The 14,182-nt window shown below is 41.9% G+C and overlaps 1 protein-coding gene across 3 annotated transcripts in view; it reads right to left on the minus strand.

Annotated features, from left to right (window-relative positions):
• nkain2 (sodium/potassium transporting ATPase interacting 2) overlaps positions 1-12,072 on the minus strand; it is a 173,543-nt gene extending 161,471 nt beyond the window's left edge. Inside the window, exon 1 of one of the 3 annotated variants that reach the window (XM_035774794.2) lies at positions 10,908-12,069. In XM_035774794.2, coding sequence (XP_035630687.1) covers positions 10,908-10,961 — 54 coding nt within the window. In that variant the 5' untranslated portion in view covers positions 10,962-12,069. Of the gene's footprint in view, positions 1-10,907 lie in introns of all 3 variants that reach the window. The other 2 variants (XM_035774795.2, XM_035774796.2) reach the window with 2 other exon arrangements.
• Between the last annotated feature and the right edge of the window lie 2,110 nt (positions 12,073-14,182).

Below are 14,182 nucleotides of genomic sequence, written 5' to 3' on the forward strand. Positions count from 1 at the left end.
ATACCCAAGAGAATACTATAGACTACAAGAAAGACAGTCAGTTGATTATTGACAAGTTTTTCCAACACTTGATAAACAGGGCAAAATAGAAACAGGCCTATAACAGTTAGGATCAGCTTTATCTCCCCCTTTAAATAAAGGACGAACCGTGGCTGCCTTCCAAGCAATGGGAACCTCCCCAGAAAGGAGAGACAGGTTAAAAAGGTTGTAGATTGGCTTGACGATGATAGGGGCAGCAACCTTAAAGAAGAAAGGGTCTAAACCATCTGACCCAGATGTTTATTGGGGTCAAGTTTCAGGGGCTCCTTTAGCACTTCAGAGTCAGTGACTGTCTGCAGGGAGAAACTTTGTAGCGGGGCAGGGGAAAAAGAGGGAGAGGCATCGGGGATAGTCGCTTAGAAGGGGCAGGAGATGAGTAGATGTTGGACGGGAAAGGAGGCATGGCTGAGTCAAATTGGAATCCTGACTTAATGAAGTGGTGATTAAAGAGCATTAAAGGATATGGGCAGCTGTGAAGAGGAGGATTTATTCTCTGGGTCTTTAACTGTTTTCCAGAACTTTGTGGGGTTAAACCCACAGAGAGAGAACTGCTCCTTAAAGTAAATAACTTTGGCCTTACAGATAGCCAAAGAGTGCACTTATTTCTCATTTACTTGAACGAAATGCCCTCAAACAAGCAAAGCGTCAATACAGGAATTTGATTGAATCCTACTACACCGGCTCTGCCTCTCGTCGGATGTGGCAGGGCTTGAAAACTATTACGGACTACAAAGGGAAACCCAGACGCGAGCTGCCAAGTGACGCGAACCTACCAGATGAGCTAAATGCCTTTTATGTTCGCTTCGATGCAAGCAACACTGAAGCATGCACAGAGCACCAGCTCTTCTGGATGACTGTGCCATAACGCTCTCGGTAGCCGATGTGAACAAAACCTTTAAACAGATCAACATTCACAAACATTCACTGCACACTTCCATTTCTAACCTGGACAAAATGAACACCTATGTGAGAATGCTGTTCATTAACTACAGCTCAGTTTTTTTTAAAAACATAGTGCCCACGAAGCTCATCACTGAGCTAAGGACGCTGGGACTAAACACCTCCCTCTGCAACTGGATCCTGGACTTCCTGACGGGCCGCCCCCAGGTGGTAAAAGTAGGCAAAAATATGTCTGCCATGCTGATCCTTAACACTGAGGCCCCTCAGGGGTTGTACTTAGTCCCCTCGTGTATTCCCTGTTCACCCACGACTGTGTGGCCAAACAAGACTCCAACACCATCATTAAGTTTGCTGACGACCCAACAGTGGTAGGCCTGATCACTGACAACGATGAGACGGCCTATAGGGAGGAAGTCAGAGAACTAGCAGTGTGGTGCCAGGACAACAACCTCTCCCTCAATGTGAGCAAGACAGAGGAGCTGATCATGGACTACAGGAAAAGGCAGGCCGGACAGGCACCCATTAACATCGACGGGGCTGTTGTGGAGCGGGTCGATAATTTCAAGTTCCTTGGTGTCCACATCACCAACGAACTATCATGGCAATCATGGCAACATACCAAGACAGTCGTGAAGAGGGCATGACAAAACCTTTTTCCCATCAGGAGACTGAAAAGATTTGGCATGGGCCCGCAGATCCTCAAAAGGTTCTACAGCTGCACCATCGAGAGCATACTGACCGGTTGCATCACCGCCTGGTATGTAAACTGCTCGGCATCGGTAAGACGCAACAGAGGGTCGTGCGAACGGCCCAGTACATCACTGGGGCCAAGCTTCCTGCCATCCAAAACCTATATAATAGGCGGTATCAGAGGAAAGCCCATAACATTGTCAGAGACTCCAGTCAAGTTATAGACTGTTTTCTGTGCTACGGCATGGCAAGCGGTACCGGAGCGCCAAGTCTAGGACCTACAGGCTCCTCAACAGCTTCTAACTCCAAGCCAAACGGTAAGGCGCTGCTGAACAATTTATAAAATTTGCCTCCGGACAATTTTCACTGACACCCCCCTTGTACACTGCTGTTACTCGCTGTTTGTTTGTTACCTATAGCCACTTCACCCCCATCTACATGTACAGATTACCTCAACTAGCCTGTACCCCTGCACACTGACTCGGTACCGGTGCCCCCTGTATATAGCCTCGTTATTGTTATTCTTATTGTGTTACTTTTTATTGTTACTTTTTATTTTAGTCTACTTAAATAAATATTTTCTTCTTCTTGAACTGCACTGTTGGTTAAGGGCTGCACTGTTGGTTAAGGGCTAAGTAAGCATTACACGGTAAAGTCTACACTTGTTGTATTCGGCGCATGTAGCAAATACAGTTTGATTGGATTTGAAAGCCAGTCAACCTGAGTATGCGTGTGCCGAGCCATTCGCCAAATGCAATTCTTGAGGTGGTGTAATTCTTCAAGATCACGGTCAAACCAGGGGCTGAACCTGTTTTTAATTCTAATTTTCTTTATGGGGGTGTGTTTGTTAACAATACCACTGAAAATAAGGCCCAAGAGTCTTCGACAGAGTCTAGTCATATGTTCAAGCAGGGATGCAACTTTGGTTTTAGAAGTGGGGGAACATAATATATATCTATGTATTTTTATCTAGCCGGATAAATATTCCAAACAGCCTACCCGACTGCTTGGAGGCGTCCCCATGGTCCTAAAGCCCATCATTGCCTCGTTTTGTATCTCATACCAATGATAAAACTGGGCGGGGGAGGACAAAAAATGTATTTCAGAATGTGGGGGAGACATGTGCCCCCCTCGTCCCCAGTGAAAGTTACGCCCCTGTGTTCAAGTACTATCACATATGAAAACAAACTAATGCGAAGCTATTTTCACTGGAACATACCAGCAATGTGACATTAATAGTGATAACTGATGTAGTGTGAAGCCAACTTGAGTGTTCTCAAAAATAGCCTCGTGGTAGAGGAAATATCCCGTAAACTATATGGCAATTCAATGTGCACGCGATGGGGTAGTGAATGAAAAATGAATCATATCTGAGAGGATCAAAGGCAGGATCAAAAGAGGTAAATAATCCCTGCATTATGTCATGATTAGAAAAAACATTAACAGGTCTTCTTTATTTTTCATAAATTGGTAAATGTCATACACTTGAACAGCACAATCTCTTTTTAATCCTTGCTCAGTCTTCTGTGGGAATTAGCATCAAATTAACATCCATTCTGAAACACGGTTTGAAGCACAAACAAAATGAAAAACGCAGCTGAGTTTATTAACACTTTTAAAAGATTTTCGTCATGGTTATTTAGCATGGATCATATTGTTGGGTGACACATTGTCCATTTGAAGTCACTTTGAGAGCACGAGAGCATTTGTTCTGGGTTGTTTGAGTGTTGTGTTTCCAAATCTACTAAGTGAGAGGTAATGCTTGAAAGGCCGAGTATGATAAACTGTTACGTTCAAATGGTCTAATCAAGGCGCATGCATAAATATTGCAATACTTACGTAGCCTACTGTTTTGGTGCATAATTCCTATTCTAAATCAATACACATAAAATGGTTTACAAAACTGTTTACAAGTTCTGACATCAGCCAAGGTCAAGCAGTCAGCTCGAGGTAAAGGGAAAAGCACAGATGATGAAATAAGCCTAACAGGGCTTTCCTAACGACTGGAGGAAACATTTTCTGGGAGGAAATTAGAGAGCATGCCCACAAGTGTTTAAAAATTCCAGCTGCTGCTTCAGAGCATTAACGAAACACTAAATGTAGCCGCTGCTAAAAAGCGGCCCAGTGGATGAGGATGCATTCCTACTCCAGCTTTATGACACCGCAGCAGTGCTTTGAAATACTGATGGATCCGTGTTGGGGAGCAAGCAGGCTGTGTCTGGCTGTATGCAGTCAGGGGGATTGGGAAAGGTTATCTCCAGCGCTGTGTGCATGAGAGCTCATTGATCACAGGGGTATCTGTGGGTGAGGCTGGACATGCGATCAGAACAACTCCAGTGTGGGCTCTCAGACACAGCTGTCCTGTGGTATCTTCTCAAACTATCTCCTTCTTCAAACACCAATCATTGTGCAGAACAGTGTCTGTGGGGCCTACTGCCTATATTATTCTTCAGAACATGCGAAAAGTATAAATAATCTTTAAGTTACACATAGGCAGACTTTTTCCACTACAACCAACATAGTCGGTGCTAAGAGAAGCCTAAAAGCCTTTTTGAAAGGAGGTGGCTTATCATGTTCTGTAAAAGTACAGCCGTCTGCTAACAATGTGACCAGAGCAGACCGAATGCTAGGTCTCCAGCTAGGAAGACTGGGAGTTGTAATTAACAGACTTCAGGGGGTGGCTTCGCCCACTGCGCCTCGGCTGAGTCTCTCTAACTGCCTCCCGGCTATAAGACATGTACACTACTGCTCGGGTCGGCTGTTTGTTCACCCGCCCACAATTGCTAATAACCCATCCTCAGATGAAAATCTGAGGCACGCACCCAACCCTAACCAGCTAATATAGAAAATGGGATGTGGACTACAGTCAGAGACGGCGGAATAATGTTTGCCTGATTTCTATATGTTTCTGCCTATCATTTTTGGGGGGTAACTTGTCTATAATTAGATACATGCAGTTTCTTTTCAGTCATTATATGTTGCCGTAGAAGACCAAATAAACCCTTGCTCACCAGAATAATGTTATAAATCAATAGAATGTATTCTTCAACCTAGTTAACATCAGTAATGTTCTCTGTCATCTCTGCTTCTTTCAGGGACCGGGGATAAAATGCAATAACAAAAAAAAACTGAGAAGATTTTCAGTGCAAAATTTCCAAATGACATCAGTTGCAAATGACTGGTTGAAAGGAAATAGAAAGCTGTTAAAACGACCAAACACGTTTCTGATAAGATTTCAGTTTGGCTTCGATGCATATTTTGTGGTTGAAATACGATCAGCTTTTATGATGTTGATAAAGACAGCGCCTCTACAGATGGTATCTAATTGCATGTTCACATTCTCTCAAGATGCTAAAAGTGTGGTCCTTCTGTGGCTCAGTTGGTAGAGCATGGCGCTTGTAATGCCAGGGTAGTGGGTTCGATTCCCGGGACCACCCATACGTAGAATGTATGCACACATGACTGTAAGTCGTTTTGGATAAAAGCGTCAGCTAAATGGCATATATTATTATTATTATTATTATTATTATAAAAGAAATCAATTATATTTTTCCACTCTTATCCCTGTTATAATTTAACTGCAAAAAAATATTAATTCTGCAGGAGTTAATATTAAGGCTACTTGAGAGGTTATAGACCTACAGTCAGTGTCCAGAGTTCACTTTCCATTCAACCCATCTGAACACTAGGCAACAGTTCCCTTGACGTGCCATGGGCTTACAGTATTTGATAGGCTTACAGTATTTGATGTCCCCTTCTTGTGACTGTCAAAGTTGTATAGCGGCTCAAATATAACATAGAACATATCCTGCTGCTATCATCCTATTTTAGCACTTCACCAAATCTTTCCCAAACATGACTTTCCTGTTCAACTCTCCATTTCACAGCTTTTCTCTTATCGAATTAAACTCAGACATCGTTCTTTTTGCCTCCGTGGATCGAACATTAACTTTTTCTGCCCTTCCCAAAAGCATTTGGCAATTGGCGTGTAGGCTATTTGGCACGCATACAGTTATGCCTTAAAGCATAGGCTTACACACTAATGCCAGATAGCTTAACATAATTTAAGAAAATTGTTTAAAAAAAATATAAATTGCACAAGAATGATACATTTATGGATTTTTTAAAGGTATTGTTTTCTCTTTATTCAACCCACCCACCCATCATGACTCTAAAAATGCCCGCCCTGCGGAAATAACCACGGGGGCTGCGGTATATGAGTCAACTCATGCATCACTAATGTGTACACACACACACACATACTGTACACACAAAATAGCCATCTGCACATTCTTAAGGGGTGTGCTGAACAAGACTTGGCAAATGTCATGTGACCCATCACGCAAGGGTGATTCATCATATGTACCAGCTGGTGGATGGTGGTGACATGGTCACCACCATCTACTATCAGTTAAGTGACAGTGAGTCACTGTAGTCTATAGGACACATTGTGACATACATGGAATGAGAGATAGTAGCCTACTCATGCAACACTTTGTTATAATAGGGCCTATAGTTTCATATGGAGGCTGATCTCCAAAATAATGACAATGGACCATGAAGCTCAAAGAAGCTTGCCTTGACCATGAATATAATCTGGTTCCTTGAAATCTAACCTGCATTTGGCTGAGTAGGCTATAGTATAGCAATGAGTGTTTTAATGAAAACTATCAGGCAGATACTATTTAATGTTGTTGGCAAGGGCTATGTTTGAAAGTGAACAATTAACCATTTTTAATTGAAGAGACATCCTCATAAGAGTAGTGAAACAAGAGGCCAAGGGTGGACAGGCCATCTGGCATTTCGGGCAAATACCAAATGGACTGATCCATTCATAGCTGAGTCGGCATGTCTAACTTGTGTTTTTCACTCAAAATGATCCAACCTACTATCACAAATTATCGTGAAATAGACACAAATTACATATGCGAAATTCGTGACAGATACACACAAAACAATATTCCCCTCCACCACACGTTTTTTGTGTTCCCGGCATTTCAATCACAGATGAAGGCATTAGGTTACTTTAAAAACCCTAGAGTCGATTGATGCACCCATATGTCAATCTAATTAAAATAATAAAAACATCCCGATCAAAAGCCGTCTGTTTAAGCTAGAGATATCTGCTTGGGCTGTGTCTCAATCCACCGGACCCGCCTATGTCTGCGGTGGAAAGTGGCAGAGCTACAGCACTGTTTGTCAGACTAGGAGACATCCCAAAAATCGGCCTTCTCATGAAAAAAGTCTGAACGGTTTGGGATACAAACTAATATGACCCCACTATGGAAAGGGGTAGTGTTCTCTGTTTTGTTCTACGACCCCAAGTGTCACAGGACCAAATAAAAAAAGGGATTAAATATTATTTCCTGAGCTTTCTGATAACTCCTAGATACAAGACAGTCATTTCAAAACCTTGTTCCTCATGATTTATTTTTTGGTCTGTTTGTTTTGCCATTTGTGTTTTGTTCAATGTTTGATCAAATATATACAGTACCAGTCAAAAGTTTGGACACACCTAAACATGCCAGATATATAAAAATAAAAAACTAGTTTCTACATTGTAGAAAAATAGTGATGACATCAAAGCTATGAAATAACACATGCAATCATGTAATAAACAAAAATTGTTAAAATATATTTTGATTTGTTTATATTTGAGATTCTTCAAAGTAGCCACCCCTTTTCCTTGATGACAGCTTTGTACACTCTTGGCATTCTCTCAACCAGCTTCATGAGGAATGCCTTTCCAACAGTCTTGAATGAGTTCCCACTTATGCTGAGCACTTGTTGGCTGCTTTTCCTTCACTCTGCGGTCCAAACCATCTCAATCGGGTTGAGGTCAGGGGATTGTGGACACCAGGTCATCTGATGCAGCACTCCATCACTCACCTTGGTCAAATAACCCTTATACAACCTGGAGGTGTGTTGGATCATTGTGCTGTTGAAAAATGATAGTCCCACTAAGCGCAAACCAGATGGGATGGAGTATCGCTGCAGAATGCAGTGGTAGTAATGCTAGTTAAGTGTGCCTTGAATTCTAAATAAATTACAGACATTGTGACCAGCAAAGCATCCCCACACCATCACATTTCCTCGTCCATGCTTCACGGTGGGAACCACAAATGCGTAGATCATCCGTTCACCTACTCTGCCTATCACAAAGACATGGCGGTTGGAACCAAAAATCTCACATTTGGACAAATCAGACCAAAGGACAGATTTCCACTGGTCTAATGTCCATTGCTTGTGTTTCTTGGCCCAAGCAAGTCTCTTCTTCTTATTAGTACCTTCAGCAGTGATGTCTTTTAAACAATTCGACCATGAAGGCCTGATTCACACAGTCTCCTCTGAGGTGCAGTTAACTCTAATTAACTTATCCTCTGCAGCAGAGGTAACTATGGATCTTCCTCTCCTGTGGCGGTCCTCATGAGAGCCAGTTTCATCATAGCACTGATGGTTTTTGAGACTGCACTTGAAGAAACTTTAAAAGTTCTTGAATTGTTCTGACCTTCATTTACTGACCTTCATGTCTTAAAGTAATGATGGACTGTTGTTTCTCTTTGTTATTTGAGCTGTTATTGCCATAATATGGACTTGGTATTTTACCAAATAAGGCTATCTTCTGTATACCACCCCTGCCTTCCATCACAGCACAACTGATTGACTCAAACACATTAAGAAGGAATGAGATTCCACAAATGAACTTTTAACAAGGCGCACACCTGTTAATTGAAATGCAATCCATGTGACTACCTCATGAAGCTGGTTGAGAGAATGCCAAGAGTGTGCAAAGCTGTCAACAAGGCAAAGGGTGGCTACTGTGACGAATCTCAAATATATTTAGATTTGTTTAACACTTTTTTGGTTACTACCTGACTCCATATGTGTTATTCTATAGTTTTGATGTCTTCACTATTATTCTACAATGTAGGAAATAGTACTAATAAATAAAAACCCTGCAATGAGTAGGTGTGTCCAAACTTTGACTGGTACTGTATGTTGCAACTACTTACATTGGTGGCGGATGAGTCATTTCCAGTCAACGCTAGATGGAATTGGCTCGCAAAACTACCTTTAACTTCCTTCATACTGGACACAGAGATATAAAAAATGGTGTCCATGAGTTCATTTGACTCTGGTTGAGTAGATAAAGGGCCTCATTGCCAAAATCCCAAAGTATCCCTTTAATCAAATAGCTACCTGGACATTGACCCTTTTTGCACAAACTTTTTTCTGTCGTCACATACACAACTGTTACTGTTTATTATCTGTCACTTTATTCCTAGTTATATGTACATATCTACCTCAATTACCTCATACACTTGCACATCAACTTATGCACTGGTACCCTGTGTATAAAGCCAAGTTATCGTTACTCATTGTGTATTTATTATACGTTTTATTATTACACGTTTTACTTTTATATTCTTTTTCTGTTCTTTCTCTCTACATTGTTGGGAAAGGCCTGTGAGTAAGCATTTCACTGTTTGTCTACATCTGTTGTTTACGAAGCATGTGATGAATAACATTTTATTTTATCCCCTAGCTCTAACATTAACCCTAACCTTAACCCTTAGCCTAGTTAATGTTAACCACCTCAATTGAATTTGTAACATATCATACATATCATGTATACTTCGTACCATTTTGTATGAATTGTAATGCATAACATATCATACAGAATTTACGATGGACATCCACATATTAATACCAACTTAACATATTTTACTAATTTGAGAGTCCTGAATTTTCGTTGACTATGTTACGCTACCCCTGAGTCCAGGTTGCTTTTGGGAGATGCATGAGGGTACTAGATGGTCACTTCACTACAGCCTACGGCAGGGTATGCCATCCTAAAAGTCAACTCCTCTGTGCTAAATCAATAACTGGAAAAATCGCCAGTGGCCTAGTACGACCGAATCCACAATTCAGAGTTCAAGCGGATCATTTGATCATCACAACTCAGAGGAGAATGGGAATAGGATCATTTGGAGTGTTGAATTACACAAAGGTTTGCGTTCACACTGCTCCTCCCGGTGCTCACTGACTACACGCACAAGAGGCTCCTTACCAGCTGTACCACTGGGGGCTGATGCCAGGGAAGCATGGTGAAATGGAGGGGCTGGGGTGTTTTTGTAAATGGCTCCCTTCCATAGTCACATTTAGAAATGCCTAACGCCTTGAGTCATGTTGAGGTTTTATTACAGAAGGCTGCAGGAATAATGTGGAATTAGATGGGATGCAGCTGATAATGCTGTCATCAACAACTCAAATGTAGGCTACTGGAACTGATGCTGTATTCTGCTTTGCCAAAGTTACCTGGAGAAGTTAATCAGATTCAGTGGCTGATGTCAAGTGAAGTGGACTATTGAGGGTGTGGCTGTATTTTTTTGGAGAGGGAACTAGCCGAGTATATGCCTCTTGCCGGGGTCGAACTGGGACCAAGAAACAGCCATGGCATTTTTTTCCTTGAGACTCCCACGCTGGACCATTTTTTTCTCCTTGATAGTGTGTTGAAATGATCACGATCACAGATTATCGTGAAATAAACAGAAATGACTTATTCGAAATTCATGTCAGGCACACAAATAAAATAAAATGTTGTGTCCACCTAATGATTTTCTTCATGTGCCCAGTACACAATTTTCTTCAAAAACAATTCCAATGTATTGTGGCTAATGTTAGCTAGGGGGATAACGTTAGCTAGGCTAGGGGTTAGGGTTAAGGTTAGGGTTAGGAGTTAGGTTAAAGGGCAGATAATGGTTAGCTCACATGCTAAGTAGTTGAAAAAGTAGCTAAAAAGTCATAAGCAGCTGCAAATTTGCAAATGAGCTAAAATGCTAAAGTTGTCTGTGATGAAATTCAAACATGCAACCTTTGGATTGCTAGACAATAGTGTTATATGCTTACCCATCCACCCTGATAAACCACTCTCCTTTCGTGTTTGCCTTAAAGTGTTACCCATAGACTTCAAGTCATTGCGCTAATGCAAGTTATTATTAGCTTGTGAAACTACCTCTCACTTCCTTCATACTGGACGCAGAAATATACAAATTGTATCCACTAGTTAATCTGCCTCTGGGGAAGTAGATAAAGGGCCTCGTTGCCAAAATCCCAAAGTATTCCTTTAAGTAACCCTCTGCCTTATGTAACTATACCATAGGTAACATATCATAATTATTTGAGTCTCCTGTATACTATGTTACGTCGAGTCTATGAGACCAGCCTGCCCTAAGAGAAATCCATTATGCATGAAATCATTAAGATCATGAACTCACCAATTGCATGCCACATATAAAGGCCAGCGTGCATCTGCCACTGCAACAACCCATGGTGTACTGTCCACTTTGGATCTCTGCTCCACGTGGGTCACTGTAACTCTCAAATCCCCAAATATCTGCGCTGTTGGCCTGGGCAGTTGCAATGACGTGACCGCACTTTACAGCAGAGTACGTTTCAGGAGGTCCAATTCCACAATTCCAGATGGTTTTCAGTCAAAGCTGTAGTCTTGTTGACATACCCATTAACTCCCCTCCGTATTTACTTTTGTTTATATTACAATCGACGGGTATCCAAGCAGAAATAGATGAAGACAATTATGATTGGTTCAACAATTTGATAATCCTATTTCAACAAATACTGGAATAGTTTGAATTACATGTCCGGATGTTCAAAATTCAGAAAGTCGGTCAGTTCTTAATTAGTAGTATTTTGATCTGGTTATTATACGTCTGAATGATCAGTCCATGGATAATCCATAAACTAGAATTAAAGAATCTGAAAAACGTTTACAATTAATGTTCGATCATACTGTATATGGTCCAGAATAAAGTGCCAGTCGGCATTAGGCAAACACAGTGCCACTTGAAGAAATTAACAGTATCAGCCTATTTCTGAAAGGGTCCTTTGCTGAGAAACAAAGCAAGCCAGTGTTGTATACGGCGATGGGGTTCTTCTCATCGCTCCTCCCTCCACTATCGGGTTGTTCGGGTACTAGTGTGCAACTAACTAGCACCATTTAGTTTTCACACAGAAAGTCAAAGGGACAGTGTAGAATCCAATGTGGTCAGACGTTATTTTCTTTCCCTGCTTTACTCTCTCTCAATAGGAGGCATACCGCGAATATGAGAATTCCCGTCGTTGTCTGAAACCGGTGGAGCTGAACAGAGTCCTACTACTATCCTCCTCAGCAGCCCTGTGCATCCTCAGTTGCCTGGATTTCAAAACCGATAATTGTCCCCTGTTGGAAATAAAACATGTTTCGCTTACACACAGAGCATGACTGTCATATACTGGATATATGGTCTGTAGCACAGCCCAGTAAAAAGAGAGACGAAAGAGAGACGCGGTGCAAGTTGCACGGTCGCCAGCCCCACCATATGACGCTCCAGAATGAATGAACCGCACGCAGTGTTATTCACCACAGGGAAGAGGCTGGGTTCCTTTCTCACGATGAGCCAGAGAGATGCGATATAGAGCGCAGCTGACGGCTTGGCCATCACTGAATACACTGGATTAGCCCTCTGCTCCGATTCGCAGTGGGAGTCAATGGCAGGGAGTTGAGGTGATTATAATTTGAATCATCACCTGTAAATCATAGGTGGATTGGATTTAGAGCCACAATGATGGACAGTCAGTCATCCAGAACGAAAAGTCAATTAAATTAAAAGGTCATTGACCGAAGACAAATAAATGGCATAGGCATATGCCACCCTTCATTTGTGATAATATAGGCGATAATAATAGGCCAACTTATTTTATCAGACACTTTCATCCAAGGACATGCTGTTCCAACCAACTGAGCCATCACATATAATCCAAAGTGGCCTTTGATAACATGCACAAAGGAGTAAACTGTACTGAAAAATGTCCTGTTCTCCCCCCATATTGTGTACTCTCCCCCCAGCATGTCTTTACATTGGCAAGGACAGCCATCCTGCCATATATTTCTCTCTCTCTCTCTCACACACACACACACACACACACACACACACACACACACACACACACACACACACACACACACACACACACACACACACACACACACACACACACACACACACACACACACACACACACACACACACACACACACACACACACACACACACACACACACACACTGTGTTTATGACATGGCTTAATTATCTTGGTAATCTTGACTGACAGTATCATGTATTTACTGCCTGATATCCTAGGGGTAATGACTAGTGGCATCCATACATCCCCCTTGGAATGATTTTTAGAGAGAAATGGAAGACTGGCATATCTCGTCCAGTGTAATCTCAAAATCGTTGTCCTTGAATAACCCCTGAAACTGATACATACAGAGATATAGAGAAGGATGGGAATGTGTTTACTACTTATCTGTCTCAGCCAGATGGCTGCTGCTGGTACACTTCGGCTCTGTCACTGAAACACTGTGACATGAAATGCTGTGAATGGTTGTCATAAACAATTTGAGACAACCCGATGGGAAAGAGAAATAGTGTTGTAAGGTATACAAAGAGGCCAACAAAAATGGAGATAGCTGAGCTTGGATTGGCTTTTCAAATCAATTTTATTCATCACATCCTTCGTAAACAACAGGTGTGGACTAACAGTGGAATGCTTATTTGCAGGCCCTTCCCAACAATTCAGAAAGAAAGAAAATAGAGAAATAATAGAAAAGTAAAACATGTAATAATACAAATAATAACAGTAATGATAATGAGTAATGATATACTGGCTATTACAAGGGGTACCCGTACCGAGTTGATGTGCAGGGTCATGAGGTAATTGAGGTAGATACTGTATGTACATATAACTAGGAATAAAGGGACAGATAATAAACAGAAGCAGCAGCGTATGTGATGAGTCAAAAAACGTTAGAGCAAAAACGGTCAATGCATATAGCTAGTTGTTTAACTATTTAAATAACTATTTAAGAGTATATGGATTGGGGGTAGAAGCTGTTCAGGGTCCTGTTGGTTCCAGACTTAGTGCACTGGTACCGCTGACCGTACAGTTGCAGATATGACTTGGGTGGCTGGAGTCTGACAAGTATTAGGGCCTTCCCATGACACCGCCTGGTATAGAGGTCCTGGATGGCAGGGAGTTTGGCCCCTGTGATGTACTGGGCCTCATTGTTGTTGGAGATTAGGCCTACCACCGTCGTGTCGTCTGCAAACATAATGACGGTGTTGTTGTCATGCATGGGTGAACAGGGAGTATAGAAGGGGACTAAGCACACACCCCTGAGGGGCACCCATGTTGAGGGTCAGCGTGACAGATTTGTTATTGCCCACCCTCACCACCTAGAGGTGTCCTGTTAGGAAGTCCAGAATACAATTGCAGAGGGAGGTGTTCATTTCCAGGATCCTTAGTTTAGTGATAAGCTTGGAGGGCACTATGATGTTGAGCTGAGCTGTAGTCAATGAACAGCATTCTCATGTAGGCATTCCTTTTTTCCAAGTGGCAAATGGCAGTGTGGAGTGCAATAGAGATTTATAATCAACATGCGGCATCTCATTATCCTCAATGCCCTTTCTATGTAACAGATCATCATATC

This window comes from Oncorhynchus keta, chromosome 8, assembly GCF_023373465.1.
Source record: "Oncorhynchus keta strain PuntledgeMale-10-30-2019 chromosome 8, Oket_V2, whole genome shotgun sequence".
Lineage (NCBI taxonomy): Eukaryota > Metazoa > Chordata > Actinopteri > Salmoniformes > Salmonidae > Oncorhynchus > Oncorhynchus keta.